At 36.8% G+C, this 26712-nt stretch overlaps 1 protein-coding gene across 7 annotated transcripts in view; it reads right to left on the bottom strand.

Annotated features, from left to right (window-relative positions):
- OSBPL3 (oxysterol binding protein like 3) overlaps positions 1–26712 on the bottom strand; it is a 116276-nt gene that overhangs the window by 51815 nt on the left and 37749 nt on the right. For 5 of the 7 annotated variants that reach the window (XM_081344854.1, XM_081344857.1, XM_081344858.1 and 2 more), the window contains exons 3-5: positions 1794–1910; positions 1572–1625; positions 1271–1384 (exon numbers count right to left, since the gene is read on the bottom strand). In XM_081344854.1, coding sequence (XP_081200980.1) covers positions 1271–1384; positions 1572–1625; positions 1794–1910 — 285 coding nt within the window. Of the gene's footprint in view, positions 1–1270; positions 1385–1459; positions 1626–1793; positions 1911–26712 lie in introns of those variants that run through there. The other 2 variants (XM_081344859.1, XM_081344860.1) reach the window with 2 other exon arrangements.

Below are 26712 nucleotides of genomic sequence, written 5' to 3'. Positions count from 1 at the left end.
GACCGAACAATGCAGAAGAGCTGAAGGCTGCTATTGAAGCATCCTGGTCTTCCATAACACCTCAGCAGTGCCACAGGCTGATAGCTTCCATGCCATGCCGCATTGAGGCAGTAATTGCTGCAAAAGGGGCCCAAACCAAGTACTGAGTACATATGCATGCTTATACTTTTCAGAGGTCCAATACTGTTCTATGTACACTCCTTGTTTTATTGATTGCATGTAATATTCTAATTTTCTGAGATTGTGGATTTGGGGTTTTCATGAGCTGTACACCATAATCATCACAATTATGACAAATCACGGCTTGAACTATCTTGCTTTGCATGTAATGAATCTATCTCATATATTAGTTTCCCCTTTTAAGTTGCATTACTGAAATAAATGAACTTTTGCACGATATTCTAATTTTTTGAGTTTCACCTGTACATATGCAGAAATCTGCCAAAGATTTCAATGCAAAATTTAATTTTAAAAAATATTCCCAAATGGGGATGGTTGGAGTAAGAGTTGCTTTATCCATCTTCATCTATAGCTAACAATAAACAAATTTCAGTCTGAGAACCACAGGAAAAACAGTTAAAAGTTCAACTAATGTCCCAGTCTATAAATAAAAACAGAAGACTCACAAAATCTAGAACTGAGCATTTAAAATCCCATCAGGCTTTTTAAAACCACAGAAAAAGAGTACTATCAGTAGTGGAAGGCTAATGTATCTTATTTGTGCACATACGGTTGAAAAGCAAAGGGTTTTCTGGTTCATTCTGTCCAACGAAAGTAAAAGTAGATTCAATACAGCTCTCATTTGATGATGCAATATGCTGCACAAAATGTACATTTTCACCTAAGGCAGCTTAGTAAACAAACTACACAGTGATGTATCTATACTTCATTCCAAGTATATTAATTATACTCATTTGTTTTCTCCCAAACCTACCTTTCTCAACCATCTTCCATGGGAACAAATTATTACATATAGAGAAAAAACTGACACTCAGACAATTCATTATATTAACACATAATTTTGCATTTTTTGTTACAATGAAAGCCCTATTTGGCTGCAGTGTCTTTTGCAAAATATGAACATATATGGAGGAAAAAGGCTATTAAAGATTAAATGGTGAAACTGCATTTTAAGCAAATGGCAAAGAAATGAATTACTATATATAGGAGCTTCAAGAGGATTCTGAGCTAGCATGTACTGTAATGATATCTAAGAACCATACAATATTTTTAGTTTCAGAATATATTCCTATTGTTTAATTAGGGTTACCTTCAAATGATAAATGTGTTCCTCAGTATCCAAGTCTATACATTTAGTCGATTTCTTCACAGACATCACCGAAAGGCCAACATCTATACATCCATGCAACTTGCCTTTCTCTATCTGGCAAAAAAGCATTTCAAATTATTTAGTTTGGCTTAGGAGAAAATGGCATAAAACGTGGATTTTCAGAATTACCTCTTTCCTCCTACTGATGTCTATTGGAAACAATCACCTATTTCTTTCCCCAAACTGTGAAGCTGCCATCATATTATTTTATATGACAACGTCTGCACAGTCAGGCACTTACATCGGCTGGGTTCTTTGCATATTTCAAAATCCCTTTGTCCAGAAAGAACCATCTCTGGAATAAAAAAGCAGAGGTTTTTAATCAGACAGGACAACATACTGCAGTAAAATATTTTTTTAAAACAGTTGCAATATTCTCCCAGCCAACTTTTAGAAAGGTCAGGAAGCAAATGTTTTAAATGGCACTGGCAATAAATACCACAGGTGAAGGCCGATTACTCACCTTATGCCAACCTTTCAGAGGCCATTTTCTTTTTTTTAGCAAGTAGTCTTCCTGCTTCTGGGGTTCCTGGGTGTAATTCATGACTCCGCGGAGTCCTTCTATGATTTCCCAGCTGTCCTGTTCAGAAACAGAATCCAAAATACCCGATAAGTTTTTTTTTAAAAAAAAAATAAAAGTACTGTGTATGTTTGTTGCCTTAAGTTATTTATAAAAATAAATAAAGATAATATAAAAATAAAATAAACTTATACAATTACACCTTATCAATATATTGTAAATCAATTTCAGGGAACCTGAAACATATTATTTATTATATCAATTTTTCAAAGCCATTCATTTGGATGCAAGGTGTCCAATTTTAACTTTTTTATTTTACTTATAGTGACCTTTAAACTTAAGCCTTTTCCCGCAATTGAAATATTACTCATACATCTTTGAATCAGCAAGGAACTTTATTAGCATGACATTTTCTGTTCAAATTTTCCTAACGCCTCCCTCCCCCCTCAACAAGCCTCTGATGTGGCTTGTGTTGAGAGAGAATGACTGGCTCTAGGTCACCCAGCCGGTTTCCTGGCTTAAAGAACTGGAATTCACTGTTTTCCATTTTTTTCGCCCTTGTTTCAGTTGTAAGTTTCCAACTTTGCTTAAAAAAGGACATTTACAAAGTTTTATACATTCTTAGGCTGCTATCAGAACACTAATGTTATTTCAGCCAAGGACAACTTATGCCTGCAATCACTCATGATCTGAGTACAAATTGAGTAAAGCATCATGGAGACCCATCAGAAAAAAAGATGTTTCTGAGGCCTGATTATGCTATTCAGCATAATTGCTTAACAACAAGGACTATCTGTAAGGCAGTTAAACGCAAGACTAGAATTTTAATTGCTAAGTGATATGATGTCCCGAGGACCATTGCCTTTCTTAAGCAAAGATTGTGTGTCATTAAGTGATAACTTCCTGCCAGCTTCCCACAAGCAAAGTCAATGGGGAAGGCAGCTCACAAGCAGGCTGGTGGGCAGATAAGTGACTGCTGCCAGGCAGTGAGAATGCAGATGTGGCCACCATGGCATAAGGGTAGTCGGGGGTTCACTGCTATCAGGTGGGGGAGATTAGAAATGACTTGCCGGAGTGACCTGAGTTTGCTTGTGGGAGCCCATAGGGAAGGTCAGAAATACCAATGACCAGAGGATTCTATAACTTTTCTAAATGTAAGCTGATTGCTAAATGCCCACATTACAATAATGTGACCTGGGTGTTCTGGAACTTTGAGGATTGGTTGCAAGTACCACTTATTTAAGGGACGCGGTGGCTCAGTGGGTTAGGACGCTGAGCTTGTCGAATCCCGAGTGCCGCGTAGCAGAGTGAGCGCCTGTTACCAATCCCAGCTTCTGCCAACCTAGCAGTTCGAAAGCATGTAAAAAATGCAAGAAGAAAAATAGGGACCACTACGGTGGGAAGGTAACAGCGTTCCGTGCCCCTTTGGCGTCTAGTCATGCCGGCCACATGAACACAGAGACGTCCTCGGACAAGCGCTGGCTCTTCGGCTTTGAAACGGAGATGAGCACCGGCCCCTAGAGTTGGAAACTTTACCTTTATGTTTACCACTTATTCAGTACAATTGTAATTTCAAACAGTCACTGATTCAGTTGTTAGCCAAGGATTACTTGAAGCTATGTGCAAGCAGGAATGGGCTCTTGATGGGTTGCAAATCATATCATTGCAATAGGTAGAAGAGCAAATAAAATTTTTAAAACCTTTGATATTGTGTTAAAGAGCCAGTTTGGTGTAGTGGTTAGAGGCAACGCTTTCCAAACATAGATAATTACCCAAAATTGAGTAAAGGTGGTTTTTCTTTCTCACAACAAGCAAGGTGAGTTTTTTTCTTTCTCAACCCAGCAAGGATATTTAAATAGGGATTTTCTGATAAGCAGTTTTGGGTAATGAATGAAGGAAAAAAGTTTGGAAAGCACTTTGTCAACAATTAGGCTAGAAACTGGGAGACTATGAGGTTTGTCCTGCCTTAGGTATAAAGCCAGTTGGGTGACTTTGGGCCAGTCAATCTCTCCCTCAGTCCTAGGAAGCAGGCAATGGCAAATTACTTCTGAAATCTTGCAAAAACAGCTTCAGGGACTTGCCCAAGCAATTGCCAGGAGTCAACTCTGACTTGAAGCCACCAGACAACAACCACCACCCTGTGTTAGTCACAAGGGGAGGTTTTCATCACACAAGAGAAACAAGGAAAGGGGAAAAACATTGTTTGCCTTTTTCTCTATATATTAATTATTCTGAAAAAATGTTAAGAGGTAGTACAAGTAAGAAATCAAGTACCCAGAAAGAAATGCAGGCAGGCAAGCAACAAATCTGAAATATCACACAACTAATATATATTTACATCCTTTTCAGCATTATCAGATATTTCATGTCCATTTTCTAGTCCAAATCCTTGTTTCTTGCTTATTCATTAAGAGAAGAATATTTAGTTAACATTTCTCATAACACTGAAGGAAAACTATAGCAAATAATGCAGTCCATCAATACAATAAGTTATTAAAAAAATTAAAATGAGGTCTCTATCATCCAAATTTATGATGTGACATAATTTCATGTATAAAATTGTGGACCAAAAATAATTTCCAATTAAAATTAAACTCAGCATCAGATTTACTTTTTAAATACAGAGTTATTCTAGACATCAGGGCATACATCAAGAATTAGTAACCATTTTTCCAGACAGGAAATCAAAGTTTGTTTTTTTTTGCTATAACAGGCATGTAAAATTCTTACTAAAGTAGGAAGCCAAAAGATAACTGGAATAACAGGCAAGTTTGGCCTTGGAGTACAAAATGAAGCAGGGCACAGGCTGATAGAATTTTGTCAAGAGAATACGATGGTCATAGCAAACACTCTTTTCCAACAACCCAAGAGACTGCTTTACACACGGACATCACCAGACGGTCAACACAGAAATCAGATTGACTATATGCTCTGCAGCCAAAGATGGAGAAGCTCTATACAGTCAGTAAAAACAAGACCAGGAGCTGACTGTGGCTCAGACCATGAGCTTCTTGTTGCAAAGTTTAGGCTTAAATTAAAGAAAGTAGGGAAACTTTCTTTAACTTTACTTTTTCATTTAAATGTTTTTGTTGAGTGTGAGAGAGCTGGTACAGACATTTCTGTCAAAAGATATTCTATTGGTGGAATGGTTTTGCACTTATTTAATTACTAATTACTAGATAGCCATGTATGTCAATATTTTGTTTTTCACTGCACCACTATCTCACTAATGGTCAGTTGCCTCCCTGACTTCCATGCTTTCATTCAACCAAAAACGTTGCAAGGGAATTTCATAAACCCTGCATAAAGATACATTCTGCCCAGCAGAATTTGTTGGAGAATTTCTTTCTTCTCCTACAAAGAATATCAGTCAGTTGTTCTGGTCACATACATGATTACCGTAAGTGTTTTGAAAGATTGTAGGCGTCAGAAAGTGCATCTGGTCAGTAAATGCTCAGCTCCAGCCAGTAGCCCCAACACTATCCTGAATAGGGACTAAAATAAAGGTAAAGGTTCCCCCGCACATGTGTGCTAGTCGTTTCCGACTCTAGGGGCCGGTGCTCATCTCTATTTCAAAGCCAAAGAGCCAGAGCTTGTCCGAGGATGTCTCCGTGGTCATGTGGCCGAAATGACTAGATGCCAAAGGCGCACAGAACGCTGTTACCTTCCCACCTTAGTGGTCCCTATTTTTCTACTTGCATTTTTACATGCTTTCGAACTGCTAGGTTGGCAGAAGCTGGGATTGGTAACAGGCGCTCACTCTGCTACGCGGCACTCGGGATTCGACCCGCCAAACTGCCAACCTTCTGATTGACAAGCTCAGCGTGCTAACCCACTGAGCCACCGCGTCCCATATAGGGACTACAGGTTTGTAAAAAGGGAGTATGTCCCCAGCTCCAAAATTTATTATTTTGTATGTACACTAGGGTGAATCATAATTCCTATGAAAATTTGAATATCTCTTCATTATGGCAATCTTTACATTTATAACACAATTGCCATTGGAAAAAATTGGCCTCAAAACCATACCATTTTACTTTTGATTATATAACACAGAAATTGTTTTTTAATTGAAAATGGACCCTTACACTGCAGAATATCATTTAAAATCCATAAGGGGTTTCTGTCAATATTGAGACCCATATTAATTATTTATTTATTTATTTATTTATTTATTTATTTATTTATTTATTTATTTATTTATTTTATTTATTATTTAGATTTATCTAAATAATTTTTTATTTATTTAATTTATTTATTATTTATTTAATATTATACAGTTCTATTGGAAAATCAGACTTACAGCTCATTTGGAGAGCATGCCATTTATTCACTCTTATCAGTTTATGTTTCTCTTTGCAAAACAGGGAATTAAGGAATGAATCTTTAGAAGGAAAGCCAGAAGGACAGACCAGTTTCAGAGGCTTTTTAGAGTAAAGAGTATATTTCTCAAGAATTATTTGAAAAGGTTTAAGAACAAGGTGATTCCAAAATCAGGTTAGCAAGTTTTGCCACTTCTCACAGAAATACTTTTCTTTGCAAGTAATAATCAGAAGTAATTACTGGGATAAAAAAATAGAATGTATTCTCATAAAAAAAATTCGATATTTTTTTTCTTTTTTGTACTTAAGTCTACAAAAATCTTACACTAGTTTATGCATATTTCAATATCCGCTCCTTTCAATAAAACTCTAGAAGTATATATGCATACATGCATACATACATGCATATGTGTATGTGTTTCTAGTATTTTATTGAAAAGACCACTAACCCAAACCACCCCAGTAATGCCCTCGATGTCCCGTTGCCTGGAGGCGGTTCGGGTCTGGATGGGGAGGAACAGACTTCAGCTCAACCCTGACAAGACTGAGTGGCTGTGCATTCCGGCATCCCGGGACATTCAAAATATTCCACCTCTTTCTATGGGGGGGTGAGCTTTTACCCCCCCGTGGATAGGGCTCGCAACTTGGGAGTCCTCCTAGATTCACGGCTTACCCTGGAAGACCATATAGTAGCCGTGACTAGGGGGGCTTTCGCCCAGGTTCGCCTGCTGCGCCAGTTGCGGCCCTATCTGGACCGGGATGCCCTGTGTACGGTCACTCATGCGCTCGTGACCTCTCGCCTGGACTACTGTAATGCTCTTTACATGGGGCTCCCCTTGAAGACCACTCGGAGGCTCCAACTGGTACAGAATGCAGCCGCGAGAGTTGTCTTGGGAGTTTCCCGGTACTCCCATGTTACACCTTTGCTACGCGAGCTGCATTGGTTACCAGTTGTCTTCCGGGTGAGATTCAAGGTTTTGGTTATGGTCTTTAAGTCCTTACATGGCATGGGTCCGGAGTACCTCGGGGACCACCTGCTGCCGGCGTCAACTTCCCTCCGCCCTGTGCGTTCCCACAGAGAGGGCCTCCTCAGGGTGCCTCCGGTCAGAGAATGTCGGCTGGTGGCCCCCAGGGGGAGGGCCTTCTCTGTGGGCGCTCCGGCTCTATGGAACCAACTGCCGGTTGAGCTCCGGACGGCACCGGACCTTTGCTCCTTCCGGCGCGGTCTGAAGACCCATTTATTTGAACAAGCTGGCCTGGCCTGATGGGGGACGTTAGGGTTTTTAATGGGTTTTTATATTGTTACTGTTTTTTATCTGGGCAATTGTTTAATTCTCTTTTAATTTTTGTATTTTCTATTTATATATGCCCTGTTCACCGCCCTGAGTCCTTCGGGAGAAGGGCGGTATACAAATTTAATAAAATACAAATACAAATACTAACACTATTCTTAATTAACATATGTATATCAGATATGTATATACTTGATTTTATTAAACGTATTAAAATAATTTTCATATCCATCTATTTATCTCAAAATGGTGAAATAATGGCATATGAGTCTGAAAAATAAATGACTAGTCGCTCACTCTTTACATAGAGATGAAAATTTAGGTTTCCTTTGATTTCCTAAACATGGGAGAAAACAGGATAAAAACAGACTGCAATTTCAGCATTTGTCAATGCTGAAGTTTCACATCTCTATATAGAACGATGGAATCTTCAAATTAAACCTAAAAATACTTGATTCAAATGGGACTCAGGTAGCACATTATCAACAGTCTTCAGTAAAATGTATCATGCATATCACACAGAATCAAGAGTACCAAGTCATCACATGGGCAAGACAGGAAGATCTTAAAAAAGAGAGAGAAAAAATAACAGACAGCTTGATTTGTTCATTCCTCCCAAAATATGTTGCAAACTAAATTATTTGTTTTGTTGTAACAAAAGAGAGCTATGCCGTGGAAATAAATTCCTTTTAAGATGAATACAGATCATGGCCACTTATCAGGCACTCCATTAATACCTCCACAAGCCATATCCTTGAAGAACTGAGAAATGCTATCACTGTCTTTGAAATGGGCCCTTGGATCCTTCATACTTACATGACTGTCAAAAAAGTAATCTAGTGTTCCTGCTTCAGACCTATGAATCTGGATTGCCATACTGGCAATCATGACAACTGTCAATCAAATATAGTTATAGCAGCCATTTTTAAAGAGAGATCTTGTTATTGTTTTCATTGCTCCATTGGCTTCCCAGGAAATCTAAAGCTGAAAATTAGTCATTCACTAGTAAAATCTCTGGGAAGCATCACTTTGTTTTATCATCCTACGAGGGAAATGCATCCTGAAAGATAGGCTATACAGTTTGGGACCCTGATACTCGAGGAAGTACCTTTTCCAGTATATGCCCACCCAAAAGATTTTCAAGAGGACCTTCCCAGCATCTGAAGTACATTATGTGGAAATGAGGGAAATAACTTTGTCATAGTATCCTGGCTCTACTAATTGTTACTCTTTTGAGACTGGTTTTTACCAACATTACTTACCTTTCAGTACTGCACTAAAAACTTTACTTCCACACATCAGCCTTTAAATGCTTCTCTGTTAATGATACTGTTTACCACTATATGTTTAAACTAATTCATTATTAATTTTATTTAGCGTTATTTAGTTTGTTCTATATATTGTAACTCATCATGAAATCCTCTGAATGGTAGCTGGATTATAGATATTTTAAATAAGAAAACACTAGCAATATAACAAAACTATAAGAAAGATGGGATATAAACAAACAAATAGTACAAAATATAACAAAATCTTTTCCCCTTGGGTTTATTTGACATTTAGAAAGTATCTGGATTTTCTTCTTTATGATAATCCTATTGTACTAGCCCATTTTTGGTTCAATAATATCTTCCCAATAAATTGTATCTGAAGACTACAGGAAAATATCATTTTCAGTGGGGATTCAAATAACTGATTTTCTAATTATGAGATCATTTATACCAGGCATGTCAAAGTGCCGGCCCACGGGCCAGATGCGTCACACCAAAACCGCACCCACCCCATTGCCGGCAATGGGGAAAAAGTTGCGATATGTCACGCAACGTCACAAGTTTGACATGCCTAATTTATACTTTAGCACAGAGGTCCCCAACCTTTTGGGTATCAGGGACCGGTTCCGTGGAGACAGGTTTTTCTGCAGGCCAGCAGGTGTGTAGTTTTGTGTGCTGCCTGCATCCCACGGATGGGGCTTTGTTTGTGTGGACCAGTTGCTGGCATGCCACGGGCCGGTACCAGTCCAAGGACCAGGGATAGGGGACCCCTGCTTTAGCAGACATGATTCTTTTATTTATTCTGCTGTTTATATATGTTTCTTTTTCATCACAAGATGGTAAAAATATATTCTATAGTGGAGGCACGTAAATCAGCTACAACCAGAATGTTTCTAAGATTGAAGTTTGTCACTTGTTTTTATGCTTCTTCTGGGTTGGACATCTATAGACAAGTCTGACCAGATCAGGGTCTGATTTATCCAGACTAGGGTATCTGCAAGGAATATAAGGCAGATGGAACTGTTAATGTCAAAGCAAGGGTCTTGTTAGAATGACTTCCATTCTAAGATGTACTGTACCCCTAAGGAGGTAGAAGATATGGTGTCAGCATACCAGTAGCATCTCTCTACACAAATTGTCTATAATATAAACATAAAAAATTGCTTTGTGACTTATTAATTATTCTAATATGGTATTAAATCATTGTTTGAATCAGTAAAGCCATGTGCCCTCTCAAGAGAAATAATTCAAGCAGTGAAAATGAATCAACAATCTGAAATGTTATATTTCTAAACTATAATATATGGACAAAGACTAATACATGAAACCTATGATTATCCAAGCAGTAGTTGAATATATTAAAAAGAACACAATTATATTAAATTGGTAGGATAAAATTATTCTTTATTTGGAAGGAATTTTCTATTAAAATTAGCTAATATGTTATGTTGAAAACTGCCCCATAGAATTATTTTAACCCAGAATGAAGTTAATAACATTCCTGCTGTTACTAAAGCAATAATAGAATACTCTGCATGGTAACCTGGTCTTTTCAGCTCTCTATATACTCAAAATGTAGGCATATAAAGTGTAATAGCTAAATTGCTTTAAAAAATTAGTCCAGATGATTATTCACAGTATTTTTCTAGCAAAATGCACAGAGCAAAAGCAGTGGATTTTGGTAAAGGCAAGAGAAATGATCTTCCAAAGAAAACATTTTTCCCCAAAATAATTTCCTGTGAATTGAGATAAAATTCTAATTCAGATATGCCATAACTGATAGTTACTGCAGTTGCTAGAAAGCACGGATGCTTTTAAAACATAAATGACAAAGAGTTACTTGCATTGTGAATTCAATCCCTAAACAGACCTTCCTTCTCCTCCCTTTCCTTCTCTGTTCAGTCCTTTTTTTCTCCTCATCTTTATCCAATTTTAATTCTCCTTTTGTTTTGCAGTTCTCATCTTACCTTCCTCTTTTGTTTCTGCTAGAAAAGGTGTGTGTGTTTCCATGGCTTCTATGTGTGTTGTATGTATGAGTTACGTGTATATCGTAAATGTAAACTGGAATCAATAAAGTTATTAATTGTTATAGGCAATTATTTTGAATTAACTGTGTTTGTGTGTGTTGTATGTATATATCACCCCATATGAGTACCTGATATTCTACAGTAATAGAAAGAAGAAAACCATAAAAATAATGAAGTATTCCAGAGATTATCAAAAGCAACAGCTGATAAGTATATGGAGTACTAAACGTTCAAAAACTGTGAAGTGTGTATCAAAGTTGTATAATGACATCATTTTTATTTAACATTTGCAGGAAAAATGCTGAAGTAGAAGAAATTGAAATTAAAATAAACTGCAATGATATTATTTGATGGCTAGAAAAAAAGGAGGAATCTCTTCTTAGTGAAAGGTAAGACTTCAAAAGCTTAAGCAGTTCTTTGTTTAAGAACCCTATGCAGAACCGGCACCTCCATTCAAACATATTACTTTGATTTTATTTTTCACTCCTTATACAGTTGAAATATTGGTTTGTTGTTGTGATTTTCTCTTAAAGATCCAAAATCTGCCAGTAACTAAGAGCCTGTTGCAGAATTGAGTTTATCCTGTTTAATATACTGTTGATTTGTATATATAGATATGTCATATTTAACATGAAATCTCTCAAAGTCTTTAAGCAACTATTGGGAATCAACGGATTTAAAATATTGATCCATTGTTTCCCAGTAAAACTTCCTGCCTCTCCTTTTCAAATTTGGTTTTTACACAGCATCGATTTCTCATGTTATTCAGGAAAAAATGTACTGACTCATCAGTTAAAGGTCAAAAACGCATAACAGCTTTGAAGGCTAGAAATAATTACAGTATGCCTAAAACATGAAACATGGCATGATTTCAAAGATGTTACATGAATAATCTCCAAATAGGTCCAGAGAGATCACAAACATTCTCATTTCCAAAATATATAGATTTTAAAGGCTTTGACTTGGTCCACTCACTCACAAAGAATAAGAAACATCTTTTTTTGTACTCAGTAATCCACATTTTTTGAAGATAAGATAAAACATTACAAGCCCATCTGCCAAAGTGGAATTTTTATAGATTCAGTGTTTACTTGATGAGTAACTGTGTTCTCTTTCACCTTGTTTGCTACTACTACCTATATTAGCTTAAAAACTACTTTCCTGTTCCTTATTTCCAGGGGTGGGGAAGGATGGCGGGAGCACTATCTTGAATCTAACCAAAGTTTTAAAATGCAGTTTCCTCCATGAGTAGGAATACCTCAACTTACATATCTATTACTTCACACTCAAAGTCCAATGTTACTATAAGCAATATCACTTTCAGCAGTGCTTTTTTTCTAAAAAAAAAAAAAAAAAAGGTGCCGGAACTCTCATCTTGGCGGGCGCAGGAGGCGGGGGCGCTGCTGCGGTCACAGGCGCGAGGGGTGTTGGCGGCAGGCTTTTTTTTCTATTGTAAGTTGCCCCAAACCTCGCCATATGGATTGCATACAAATATTATATAATCTATAAATAAAGGTAGAACATATGTTAAATATACATCGAATGATAATATGGTTCCCTACAAAGTCAATTCTTGCTCAATGACAGACCAAGGAGTTAACTCGGAAAGGCAAGAGGAAAATCTAGAAGAGGTCTGCGCAACTTGTAGAAGGGAAAGGCCCACACTGATAAAAATCTTTGTGGCCTGCAAAGGAATGTTGGTGGGCTAATCAACGATTTGGTGACTAGAGGAGCGCGTGTTGGACCACGTGGTCATGGTAAGTCATAGAGGCACTAGGCAACATGACTTTCAGGGCAGTGGTAGTGATTTTATTACTTTTTTTTTAAGTATGTGCTCTGTCCAAGGTTGCTTGGTAGGCTGCATGTACAGGGCTGGTCTAGAATTTATTTTGGAGCATTCAACTATCTAGAGCAGGCATGTCACACTCATGACATCATGTGACATAGCATGATGTATCACACTTTTTTCCCATTGCCGGCAATGGGGTGGGCGCAGTTTCGTTGTGACGCATCTGGCCCGCGGGCCAACAGTTTGTACATGCCTGATCTAGAGACATCCATTTTTTGCATTGCAAAGGGCCTTTCATCTGTTGTATATATGGTTTATTTTTGTGTGCAAAAAGGATTCTAAATTAATTGACTCATGTCCTGGTGTGAAGTCTGACAGCTTGAGTTAAAGAGCCTATAAAATCTCAAATGACTCCAATTGTTTTGTTCAAGTACGCTAATGTTCTAAGGTAAATATTATTCATACTATATAATATCCAGATGAGCACCTCAGTAGCATGTTGTAGTTCTATGAGGTGTGGTGGGCTTCATAATTTGTTGACTAAAGAAAACACCATGCCATATGTATATATGCAACTGCCATTATTTTTCAAGCTACATTAATTGAACACATGGCACGCATCACAAATCAGATTCCTCTTTAATGCACTATTCCTTTGCATGACCATAGGACATTTAGAAACGCAATTACGTTCTTATGCTTCCAAAGCATTCTTCCTTATCTTCCTGGTACATTGATCACCATAAAAATACTCAAGGTCTCTTGGGATAAGAATAAGTATGGTATTTAAGGAATACAATAGAAAGCATTCACAATGCACAATGTATTTAAATTTCATTTTGTCTGAGGCAACTTCTTATAAAAGAATTGCCATTAATTTGTTTTAATAAAATAATTTAAATCAATTTTTCACTTGATTTCAAATTAAATGAATTATATTGGTTGACAATGAGATATTTTTTTTAGTACAATTGCCAAATGCAACAAACTGGTTTTAGGTATATGTGTGCGCTAATTATTTCAACACCAATACATTTTAACAACATATTCTATTTATAAATGAATGCAAATGAAAATTATACAATTTTTTCTGCAAAAATAAAACAAAACAATAGATTTAAGAGCTGTTATCATTAGCTATCCTTAAATAAAAAATAATTCCATCATCCAAAACTTTGTTATACTGTATTTAATGAACAGATGCTTTGGGATTAAAAAAAAAAAGACTGACTACATTTGATTGTGTATCACCATGGCATTAAAACAAAATTTGAATAGTGTATGAAAAATAAAGGTTCCCTAAACGACTGCTGGCTCTATCCATACATTTTCCTTAATAGCACTCTATTGCCTTCTTTTTAGCATTTTTTTCAACTTCCCAGATTAAAAAAGGCAAGGCGTCCCACACTGGGAGCTGAGAGTTACGGAGACTGTTCAAGCAGGTTGCTAGGCAACCTGTTCACACTTGGCCCTTCTTACCCTCCCACTTTTGAATTAGCCCATATGGAATGTGTTTCCTTAGATTAAAGCCATCTGAAGGCCCATCGCTGCGATGCATTCTGGTCCTCGGCAATATGGCTGCTTCCTTGGTGTGCTGCTGAGGAGAATTTGGCTCTCTGGAAAAGTTTCCTTCAGCTTTTTTTTTTTTTTTGGTGCAAAAAAAGGTGCTGGAATGCCATTCTGAGCGTTCTATGAGAAAAAAAGCCCTGACTTTCAGTGTTCTAACTTTGTAGCCTACATTTCAATTGCTGTTCTGCACGTTATGCTATTAAAATAAACTTTGTCTCTACTTTGAGCAATAGTCCTGCATTCTTAATTAGGTAACCAGGCTTGGAACTGGACCAAGAAAGTTCTTCTAACATGCCATTTAAAACTTTCTTCTTTATGTATTTGCTATTTAGCATGCTTGTTGTATTGCAAGATAACTTTTACACTAGGAAACTGATCTTGAGAAACATTTAATCTACACAGAAGTATGACAATTAATGTAGCTATTGTGTATATAAATGATGTAGACATTTTAAAAGGCACATCTGCAAGAAACTGGAAAATAATAACCAGATATCATTATATTGTGAGAAACACATGTTCTACACCAGACATGTCAAACTCACAACATCACGTGATGTCACGCAACGTATCGGAGCTTTTTTGCATTACTGGCAATGGGGTGGGCGTGGTTTCCCGATAATGCATTCGGCCCGTGGGCCAGCAGTTTGACACTCCTGTTCTACACAATGAACATAATATTTTGAGTTGCACTGTACAAATTTATATTAATAAAAACTCAAATAAAGCATTCAGAATAGTTAAACTTAATAGCATACTTGAAATTGATAAGGAATATAAGTTTTGGGATTATGAAAGATACTAATTTTTCGTAAGTCAGATAATTATTTTTATTATTGTTCTGATTAACTTTTATAACTACATTAACTATTAATATTGTAAGTTGCGCCAGAGTCATCACACGGCAAGGCGAGTGACAAACAAATTTAATAAATGAATGAATGAACGCTCCTAAAATATTTCATAACTGTTCTTACTAGAAACTATCAATATATAATTTTTGCTGGAGAAACTTAAATATTTTCAAACAGAAGTATTTTTTAAAAAAATAGTATATTTTTTCTCAAAATCAAAAGGTACCATAAACGTATAACAGAATTTATCCTACTAGGACCTTAGTTTTTTTTTAATTCAAAACCTAGAAGATGTACCTTTTGTCACATGCAGAAAAACATGCTCTGGGCTGTTTATTAGGCATTTATCAAGGAATCCATTATTGATTTTACTTCAGCAAAGGACACTAATATATTCTAATGTTAGGCAATTGCAGAAGATTAAAAAATCATTTTGTTATAAGGTAGAAATGCAAACAAATCATATCAAAACATTTATTGCAGCAAAGCTGAAATCAATGCCTCTGTTCTGAATAGAGGCATTGATTTCAGCTTTGCTGCAATAAATGTTTTGATATGATTTGTATGCATTTTATATTATTATAATTAATAATAACAAAAATATTATTGTCATTTATCAATATTTCTGAACAAATGTGTTCAGAAATAATGAGAATCAAAAGAGAAAACTGGAAATTTAGTGGTTTATTGTCTGAACAAATTTTATACCTGATATTCAGATCAATGATACAGTAAATCTATGCAGAAAAAATCTATTAATAATGCAAAATCAAATTCTCTTTATTGTTCAAATAATCCTCACAATGACTACAAGTGAGCCTGGAATTTCTGTTATAAGTAATTGCAGTAATTAAGCCAGTTACCATGTGACTTGACTCAATTTAACAACAGATGTAAAGCATGTCATCATAGTCATTATAGTGAGGGAAAAAATTATTTGATCCCCTGCTGATTTTGTACATTTGTCCACTGACAAAGAAATGATCAGTCTATAATTTCAATGTTAGGTTTATTTTAACAGTAAGAGAGAAAATAACAACAACAAAATCCAGAAAAACGCATTTCAAAAAAGTTATAAATTGATTTATATTTTAATGAGTGAAATAAGTGTTTGATCACCTATCAATCAGCAAGATTTCTGGCTCCCAGGGGTCTTTTATACAGGTAATGAACTGAGATTAGGGAGTGCTCCTAATCTCATCTTGTTACTTGTATAAAAGACACCTGTCCACTGAAGCAATCAATCAATCAGATTCCAAACTCTCCACTAAGACAAAAGAGCTGTCCAAGGATGTCGGGGACAAGATTGTAGACCTACAAAAGGCTAGAATGGACTACAAAACCATCGCCAAGCAGCTTGGTGAGAAGGTGACAACAGTTGGTGTGATTATTCGCAAATGGAAGAAACACAAAATAATTGTCAGTCTCCCTCGTTCTGGGACTCCAGGCAAGATCTCACCTTGTGGAGTTTCAATGATCTTGAGAACGGTGAGGAATCAGCCCAGAACTACACAGGAGGATCTTGTCAATGATCTCAAGGCAGCTGGGATCATAGTCACCAAGAACACAATTGGTAACACACTATGCTGTGAAGAACTGAAATCCTGCAGTTCCCGCAAGGTCCCCCTGCTCAAGAAAGCACATGTATAGGCCCGTGTGAAGTTTGCCAAGGAACATCTGAATGATTCGAGGAGAACCGGGTAAAAGTGTTGTGGTCAGAAGAGACTAAAATTGAGCTCTTTGGCATCAACTCAACTCGCCGTGTTTGGAAGAGGAGGAATGCTGCCTATGACCCCAAGAACATCATCCCCAGCGTCAAACATGGAGGTACAAACATTATGCCTTGGGTGTATTTTTCTGCTAAGAGGACAGGACAACTTCAGTTTTCCTGGATTTTTGTTGTTGTTGTTCTGTCTCTTACTGTTAAAATAAACCTACCATTAAAATTATAGACTGACCATTTCTTTGTCAGTGGGCAAACGTACAAAATCAGCAGGGGATCAATAATTTTTCCCTCACTAAGTGAATCACATGGTCATTAAGTGAATTCATTCTCTCAAATGAACTTTTTTCTGTCAAAAACCAATACAAAAAATTCCAGAAATGAACTAAAATAATTGCAAATCCTGGTCATGTGACTGTGGGATGCTGCAACCTCTCATAAACGAGAGCCGGTTGCCAAGCATCTAAAATGTGATTGTGTGATCAGAGGAGTGCATGCAGTAGTAATAACTTCCAGGATGAGTAAACTTTTTTTTTTTGGGGGGGGGGGAAGGGTCCATCTTAACTCTCAATAGTTGTAAATGTAACAGAGCCAGAATAAAGACAATGATCAAATAAAACAAAATTAAGTCCAAAGCAGAAATGCAGTTTGAGAAAACTTCTCAGATTTGATGTGCTCTAGTTCTCATGAGGAAAAAGAGAGGAAGAGAGAAAGTACATTCAGACTTACAGAATTCTGTTACTATAACCATATAATAAAAAGTAATATTAGCATTCATAACTTTGGTTTTGTAGTTTAGTTAATCTTGAAAGGCTAACAGTTGTGGACCACAGTCTACCATGCTGGTACAGCATAGACCAGAATCTTTTCATACTATACAGGTTCTCCTTTCATAATTTTTATACTCAATTATATCAACTAGAGATTCCTATAAGTCAGGAGTCTCCAACCTTTTTTGTTCTATGGAGGGGTGGCAGTGGTGGCGGGAATGGTTGCCTGCATGAAACCTAAACCCCACACATGCGCAAATGAAGCTCTGCGCCATTTGCCTGCTTCTTTAATGGTCTAGTTCACAACAGGCCACAATCCCATAGCAGGCCATGGCTTGGGGGTTGGAGACCTCTGCTGTAAGTGAACAGCAAATTTTAATTTCCTGAGAAATATTAAAATGGAAGAGAAATCATGAAGACTAAATAAATTGGTACAACTATTGACATTACAAGAAATCAGAGACAATCATCCATGGAACTGGGGAAAGACTTTGAACCACAACAGACTTTAATGGAAGAATACAGAACTTTTACAGACTTATTAGCACATATTGCTAGAGTCTATAATCAATCATTATTATTTTTCTATTATATTTCTTAATCATTTAATAAGGCCTATATCAGAGAAATATTGGAGCCTGAGAAATAAAATAAAAACGGCTAATTATAGACCAGTATTTTTGTTTAACTGAATGCTAAAACATAGCTATAATATTGGCCAGGAAGCTACAGAAAACATTGCCCTCTATAATTCACCTATCACAGATTTAAAAATATAGATAAGTATTTAACAATACACACCTAATGATTAGTATAATGATATCACAGCAGAGATATTGGAATCAGTTCATCTATTTTTATTAGATACCTTTGATATGGTACATCCCCAAAGATACTGGATTCAAGTATCTTTTGTTTATTGGACCATAGTTTGGCCCCTTTGAGCAATGGCATCTTGAATTTATTTTGTACAGATATTAAGAGGGTCTAATTTATAGGAGAATCCTTTTTTGGAAAGACTATCACATAACTTCAAGATGAGCATTATCAGAAAGACTATCTGGTCCACTTGTGATCTGAACATAAAAGTCTATAAGGAAGAACCTTCCAATAGCTTACAAACAGATTTTTTTTCTTATTCCATAAAAATATATTACATTATTGAGAGTATTTACATCTATACATGTATTTAAATATAGTCAAATATATACTACTGTCTTGTTTATTTGTTTGTGGGGGTGGGAGACACAGAGTGATGTATAAGTAGCATAGCTTTGTGTTCTGATAATCCCAAATTTCCTCTATCTCTCATTTGATGTAGGTAGAAAGTCAAAACTTTATAGCTATCTTTTTAAACAAAACTAAAAATGTGTTTTCTGGGACAGCATAAAAAGGCCACTCAGATAATAGTCCTTAATGCATTTTTAAACTTAATGTTTTTATTTATATCAAAATATTTTGACTAAATAATTCTGACCATGCACTAAATAATTTGTGTGCCCTTTGTGTCTTATAAAAACCTTAACATGAGACTTGATTTTCAAGCCCTAAGGACACTGGAAGGTGTCAGACAGTAGTCAGATGTGATGCTATTTTAAAAAAAGATACAGACATGTCAACATCATAAATTCCCTGGAAATGTCACATTGAAGTCTGAAGGTATTCTTTCCACTCAATTTTATAAACTGTTTTTAACTCTAAAATCACACTGGCCTCCCCTCACTAATGAGGACTGGATGCATGAGAAGAGTAATCATTTGACGCTATGAAAGCAACAGTCAATAATTTGAGTATCTGAAGTGTGTGGTCACACACATATGCACATGTGCACATATACACACATACCCTCCTGTGATCAGTAACTTCTGGAATTATCCACGAAATTGTTTAAGATGAGATATTTTTAACAAGATTTATACAAACTGAAAGAAAAAGAACAGAAATTGTCCACCAATGCCTATATGACTCATCTGTTCAGCATTTCCTTATATACAAAGCATGAAGCTTATCTAAAGAATTTAGTGATCCTCTTTTGGTACAGAATATAGGGCATATCAGACCTTTGGAATGACACAATTACAATCTGTGATGAAATGTGATCAAGTCAGATCCTGAATTTTCTGGTATGGGTAGTATCAGAAACTCACAGAAGCTGCATGTTATTTTAGGGCAAAATAATGAGAGTGAGCTAGTATAAGTTCAAACTACGGTACTCTTTGTTCTTAAAGCTCCATCAACATGCCAGATGACAGTGCCAGACTTGTGTCTAGAATAAAATGCAGTCACTTGCAGTGTCTATTTTTCAACCACTCAAAATAGAAAGCAGTTTTGTGGAGGAGTACAGGATTTTATATCAGCAGCATCAACGGAAGCATTTGTTACAGTTCACAAAATTGGCACAATTGTTCCCAAGTTTGCCTTTTATTTCTAGACCATAAGAGCTTTTCATGATACTATTCTTTCATCCCCAATTGATTTGCTGAAATTGTCAATATATGCTCTTCTTTCTTTTACATACATTAAGCTGGGAAAACTTGGAAGCTTTGTCATACTGTGTTTGGAGGGGGTGAAGAAAGTGATGCATACTGTTAAAGGACTATCTCTGCAATCCTGTATCCCAGGGGTCCTCAACCGTGACAACTTTAAGATTTGTGGACTTCAACTGGCTGAGGAATTCTGGGAGTTGAAGTCCACAAATCTTAAAGTTGCCTTGGTTGAGGACCCCTGCTGTATCCTATGTCTCACTAAATTCAGTGGAACCTCTGCAAAAACCTGGACATAATTATACTGACGTTCTTTATTTTCTAGATATTTTTTTCTAAATCTCAGACCATAGTCCCAGCCTGATGGGAGGGCCTAAGCTGCCCCAAAATGCTTTCTATGGAAAGCAGAATTTAAAGAAATTGATTCATCAAAATCAAGGTCTGAAGGATTTAAAAGCAGCCAGGTATGGACTCCAAAGGTTAAAATCCCATAAGCAATCCCCTTTTCAGCAATAAAAAGTCAAAAAAATTATAAAGTTCACAACCAATTCTTTGCTCTTCTTCTTTAGCACTAAATTTATTCCCCAAGACATCCATCGTATTTTCTTGAATTGTGTGGTTAGTTTTGGAAAAGTAAAAATGTAATTTGATTATTATTTCTTTTTAAATACAATGTTACAGAAACAGAATTAGGATTAGTTTTCTTAATGTGGAAGAGGAAAAAATAAAAAGGTACCATTATCTCTGATACCTGTATTTTTAACACAGGTGGTCCTTGGCTTACAATCATTCAGTGACCATTCCAAATTACAACATCACTGAAATAAATGACTTATGATTATTTTTCACCCCTACAACCATTGCAGCATCCACATGATCACATGATCAAAATTCAGATGCTTGGCAACTGATTCATATTTATGATGATTGCAGTGTCCCGGATTCATGTGACCCTCTTTTGCAATCTTCTGTCAAACAAAGTCAATGGGGAAGCCAGATTTACTTAATAACTGTTACTAACTTAATAACTACAATTGTTCACTTAACAACTGTGGCAAGAAAGGTCATAAAATGGGGCAAAACTCATTGAACTACTGGCTTCTACCAACAGAAACTTTGGGCTCAATTGTGGTCATTAAGTCAAGGACTACCTGTAATGTCATCCTAAGATCAACACTTCTCTAACTCATTTTGGTAGTTTTTCCATTTAACAAATGTGTTTATGGAATATAAAATTGGCCATCACCTGCCCTAGTCAAGCCCAAGGATTCCAATAAAGTTGTATTGAAAGCAGTGGAATTTATTGGAAGAGCTGGATCAATTTTGTGTGGGATTGCTAACAATCAATACCTTTGTCAGTTATAGCTGAAAGTGTTGATTAAAAGTCACTTGGGAGGAACTGTTGTTTCAGCAACATACAAATGCTTTCTGAGACCTTATATAAAGAGCCTTGGTGGAGCAGTGGGCTAATGCCTCCTTAAGTAACACCAGCTGCCTGCAATTAGCGCAGGTTCGCATCCCACCAGGCTCAAGGTTGACTCAGCCTTCCATCCTTCCGAGGTAGGTAAAATGAGGACCCAGGTTGTTGGGGGCAATTAAGCTGACTTTGTAATAATGCCGCTTGGGTGTGTGTGTGAAAGCCCTAATAAGCAGGCATATACATAGAATGAAGGCTACTGCTAAGCTTGTAAGCCGCCCTGAGTCTTCGGAGAAGGGCGGGATATAAATGGAATTAAAATAAAAATAAAATAAAAAAAATATAGGTTTGCTGATTTGATTTGCTTTTTTTAATAAGCTGTTTTAGCTAAGGTTGTATATTGTTATTAGCCTTATATGATACAATGCCTGAGTTCATATTGTAGAAAACCCAAATAACATGCATTTTATTTTCTTATGAAATGTGCATCTGTAGCTTATGTCTCTTAAAGACAATTGCCAACTTAGCAGCTGGTGGTTTCCATGAGATGATAATGATAAGGATTGTATTGGGGTAGTGACCTGTGCATCAGAGAAGTCTGGCAAAGCCACAGCTGCTTCCACAGTAACAACTGTGATTTACTACATAATGTTCCTTCTCAACAGAATCCTCCTCTGAATCAGCAGAGATAGATCAAGGTCAGAACCCAAAACAACATATTACTAGAAAATTCAATACATTTTAAAACAGTAAATTGAAAGTAGGCAAAGCTACTAGTGAAAAATCACAATTTCAGATAATTTCCAGATTGGTGCCCCCAAATGACCATGTAATCATTTAAATATTGTAGTACCATGACACATCTAGAGGACATCAAGCTGGAGAAACTGATGTATAACAATGTAAGAGTCATGAATTATCAAGATCAAGAATTTTCTTCTTCAGTATCCATAGAGCAAAAAGAAAAAAAAAACCTTATTTATTCAAATGATCATGGCTATAACTCAAAGTCATGATGCATGCATAAGTAAAAAAACAGCATAATCATTCTACCTTGAATACACTGACCTATCGTGATAAATGCAGCATGAAAGTGAAATAACTCTTTAGATGTAACTTTAATCCTTTCATTGTTCATAAATATTATTATAGAATCCATTCTTTGTAGCTAAGCAAATGAAAAATATGAGTATTCAGTTCATCCTAATATCAAATTGCTATGTAAATACCTTGTATTTTCAGAAGTTACTATAAATAAATAATTGATTTAGCTCGTGAGATGAAAGGCATTTTCCTACTAAATCATCTTTCATAACAAAACTTTGAAAAAATAGATCCTAGGTATTCACTTCAACATACATTTATAGAATTAAAATGAATTAGAATTAGTAGAGTAGGCGTGAGGGAAAACATGTCCATGTGTCTAGCTGTTTTGACACGTCATGCCATATAGTGGAATACTAAGGGAAAGAGTTGAAATAGTTTATGTCAAGGATGTGAGGGGTCTGCAGATATATTCTTAGCTCTCCTTATGACCCATGCAATATACTGATAGTCTATGGAAGGCAGGCTTGTTGCAAATGTTACAATTGTTCTTTCTGCAGTCTGCATCTGTCATTTGGTTACGGTACAAAACCAGTTCTAGAAGTACAAATGACACTCAATAATTCCTCTGTAAAACTATATCAACAGTTCCTAGGGCAGTCTAAATTTCCTGAGTTGATGCAGGGATAACATTCTTTGTTGTGTCTTTTTAACTATGGTTCTAATATTAAGTGTCCATTTCAAGTTCTGAGAGATTAGAGTCCCAAAACTTGAAGAATGCTAAGCTGAAGTCTACAAAAAAGACCCATGCACTGAAGTTTGGGGGTTTCAAGATGTTGCAAGATGTAGTGCAATATCACATTGATTGCATCATCTGCCAAACTATTTGCTTGGTAGGCAAACTGTTAGAGGTCAAACAGCGGATCTGTGCTGATTTTCAGGTGGGCACTAACTTCTCAGAGGTCTTCATAAGTACAGATGTCAGAGCAACTGGCCTGTAGTCATTCACCTCCGTGATAGAAGTTTTTTTTAGGAAACAGGACGATGGTAAAGTGTTTGAAGCAAGAAAGGACAGAACACATCTCCAGTAATTTATTAAAAAGGGACAGTTATTCAGCACAGGTTTTCAAACATCTGGCCTTGGTGCTTTTCCAATCTTTTGTCTATGAAATAAACTATTTTTCTAAGATCCTAGAGGTGGGGGGCCAGGAGGAGGATGGAGATAGGTGAAGGAAGATTGGCTACAGTTAATGTATCTGAATATATTTACTTATGTAAGTAAAACAATTGTATTGTTTGCTGATTATGTATTATTTTATAAATAAATAAATAAATTTCAATAGATTAAGAGGTTCAGATTTCCCCTAATGTTATCTTTGAAGGCATACATAGTTTATTATTTCCTCCTCAAAACCAAGGAAAAAATTTCCTTGGTTTTCTCATAGAAATATAAAATCTATGGGCTGGAAGGGATATTTCAGATCATCTCAACCACCCCTTCTAGCACAGAAATCTTCTCTTATAGCGTTATATTATTAACAATGCAGGGGTGAACAAAAATATAAAAATATAGAATATTTCTGCAGCAGCAGCTTATTTTTTCAGATATTTTTACTTATTCGCCAGATGGAAACAGATGCAATGAAATAAACCTTTTTCAAAATGATGCTGAGTCATTAATGACTGGAGTGAGCTATAAGCCCAGTACATTTTTTAAAAGGTATATGGATGTTCACTTTGTCATTAGAAAAGCATGGCCCTTATTTCCCTGTTTTGGTTTATATTCTGCTTTCCTACTAATAAACAGTAAGGATAAATCTGTTCAGTGATCATTAAATGGCTACTTTATACAAGAACATATGAGTAAGAGTAAACAAAACAGACCAGAGATCTAGTCCACTTTATAATTATCTTAGCAATGCTAGCCCCAAATAGAAGAAAACACTAACATAAGCTGAGACTAGGCTGAGCCCAAATACATTGTAAGCTTGGAGTCTCTACATCCCCATAAGTAACCCAACTTCAGCTTCCCTTGAAGTCCATTGAATCTTATCTGGCACCAATTTTGCTTGACCATTAGTAGTTTGGATCTTGTATATAGGTAGCATGAAATAAACTTGTAGTACTTTAAAACTCTATCCTAGCTCCTGAGTTCTTGCACCTGACAAACCTCTCCAGTAGACAGAATATGGTGCTTCCCTTTGCAAAATGTTTTGGTCATTTATGTCAAGCAGCAAAACCTATATCATCTCAGACAATTGACTGTCTAGTCCAGTGATGGCAAATCTTTTAGAGACCGAGTGCCCAAACTGCAACCCAAAAGCTACTTATGTATCGTCGGGTGCCGGGTGGGCATGGCCCATTGGGTGGGTGTGGCCAATTGGGTGGGCATGGCTGTGGTGGTAACGGCAGACCGGGTGGGACTAAAAAGTTCAATCAATCAATTCCAACTTTGCGAGATCTCTTTTTTTTCTGCGAGAAGTTGAAATTGATTGATTGATTGATTGAACCTTTTTTTTCTTTTTGCACAAGGCAGCAGAGGCCTAAAGCGAAAAGGTTTTATAAAATCCAGCTGAAGGGCTAGGACTGGGGCGACGGTGTGCGTGCCCACAGAGAGGGCTCTGCGTGCCACTTTTGGCACGTGTGCCATAGGTTCACCACCACAGTCTAGTCTCTTCTTAAAAACCTCCAGTGATGGAATTCCTATGATTTTTGGAGGCAAGCTGTTCCACTGATTAATTGACCTCACTGTCGGGAAGTTTCTCCTTAATTCCAGGTTGCTTCTCTCTGATCAGTTTCCAACCATTGTTTCTCGTCCTGCGCTCTGCTGCTTTGGTGAATAATGTGACCCATCTTCTTTGTGGCAGCCCCTCAAATATTGGAATACTGCTATCATGTCTCCCCTATTTCTTCTTTTCTTTAGACTAGGCCACAGGTCTGCAACCTGCGGCTCCGGAGCCACATGCGGCTCTTTCAGCCGTCTCCTGCGGCTCCCAGTCCTCTGCCATGTGCAGTCCAATAAAAAAAAAAAGTGGGACTAAAAAAGTTCAACCAATCAATTCAAATATGCAGGGCAGGTGCATATCTCGCCTTGGCTCCACTCTTCAGTCAAACCCTGTTCTGCGCATGCGCGCATGTATGCACATGTGCACACATTTTTTGCGGCTCAAAGTTTTTCCTTTTGTGAGGGAACCGGTTCCGAGTGGCTCTTTCACTGTTTCAGGTTGCTGACCCCTGGACTAGGCAAACCTAAGTCCTGCAGCCGTTCTTTGTATGTTTTAGACTCCAAGCCTTTGATTATCTTAGTTGCTCTTCTCTGAATTTTTTCCAAACTCTCAACATCTTTTTTGTGAAGTGGTGACCAAAATTGGATGCAGTATTCCAGGTGTCATCTTAATAGGGTTTTCTAAAGTGGTATTAATACTTCATGTGATCTTGATTCTATGCCTGTTTATACAACCCAGGATTGTATTAGCTTTTTTGGTTGCTGCTGCACACTGTTGGCTCATAGTCAAGTGATCACCACTAGGATTCTAAGGTCCCTCTCACAGTTACTGTTTTTAAGTCAGATCTTGCCCAATCTTGTACCTTTGATTTTCCATTGAACTCATCTTGTTGGATAGGGGTCATTGTTCAAGTTTGTCAAGATCTTTTTGGATCCTGAATTTGTCTTCTGGGGTGTTGGCTACTCCTGTCAGTTTGGTGTCATCTGCAAATTTGATGAGTTCCCCTTCAATTCCCTCATCTAAGTCATTTATTAAGATATTGAAGAGTACTGGGCCTAAGAGAGAACCTTGTGGTACTTCACTGCTTACTTCTTTCCATGTGGATGTAGTGCCATTGAGGACTACTTGTTGAGTACGGTTTGCCAGCCAGCTACAGATCCATTGATGATGATGTTGTCTATTCCACCTTTTTCTAGCTTACCAAGGAGTAGGCTGTGGTCTACTTTATCAAATGCCTTACTGAAATCCAAGTATATTATGTTCACAGCATTTCACTGGTCTACTAGTTTAATCACTTTATCAAAGAATGAAATAAGATTGGTTTGGCATGATTTGTTTTTAACAAACCCGTGCTGGCTACTAGTTATAACTTTTGTTTGCTTCTAGTTGTTCGCAGATCTGTTTTTTGATTATATTTTCGAGGATCTTCCCAGGTATCACATAAGGGATTATATAAAATTATCTATTTTTCATATTTAAAATATAACTATTCTTTTAATTATAAACACTTCTTCTTAGGCTGAGCCTAATTTTCCAAACAGAAGTAACTTATGAAACACATGGTTTGCCCTAGGA

The sequence above is a fragment of the Vipera berus genome (genome assembly GCF_964194415.1).
Source record: "Vipera berus genome assembly, chromosome: Z".
NCBI classification, from domain to species: domain Eukaryota; kingdom Metazoa; phylum Chordata; class Lepidosauria; order Squamata; family Viperidae; genus Vipera; species Vipera berus.
This window is presented reverse-complemented; position numbering and strand designations above follow the sequence as displayed.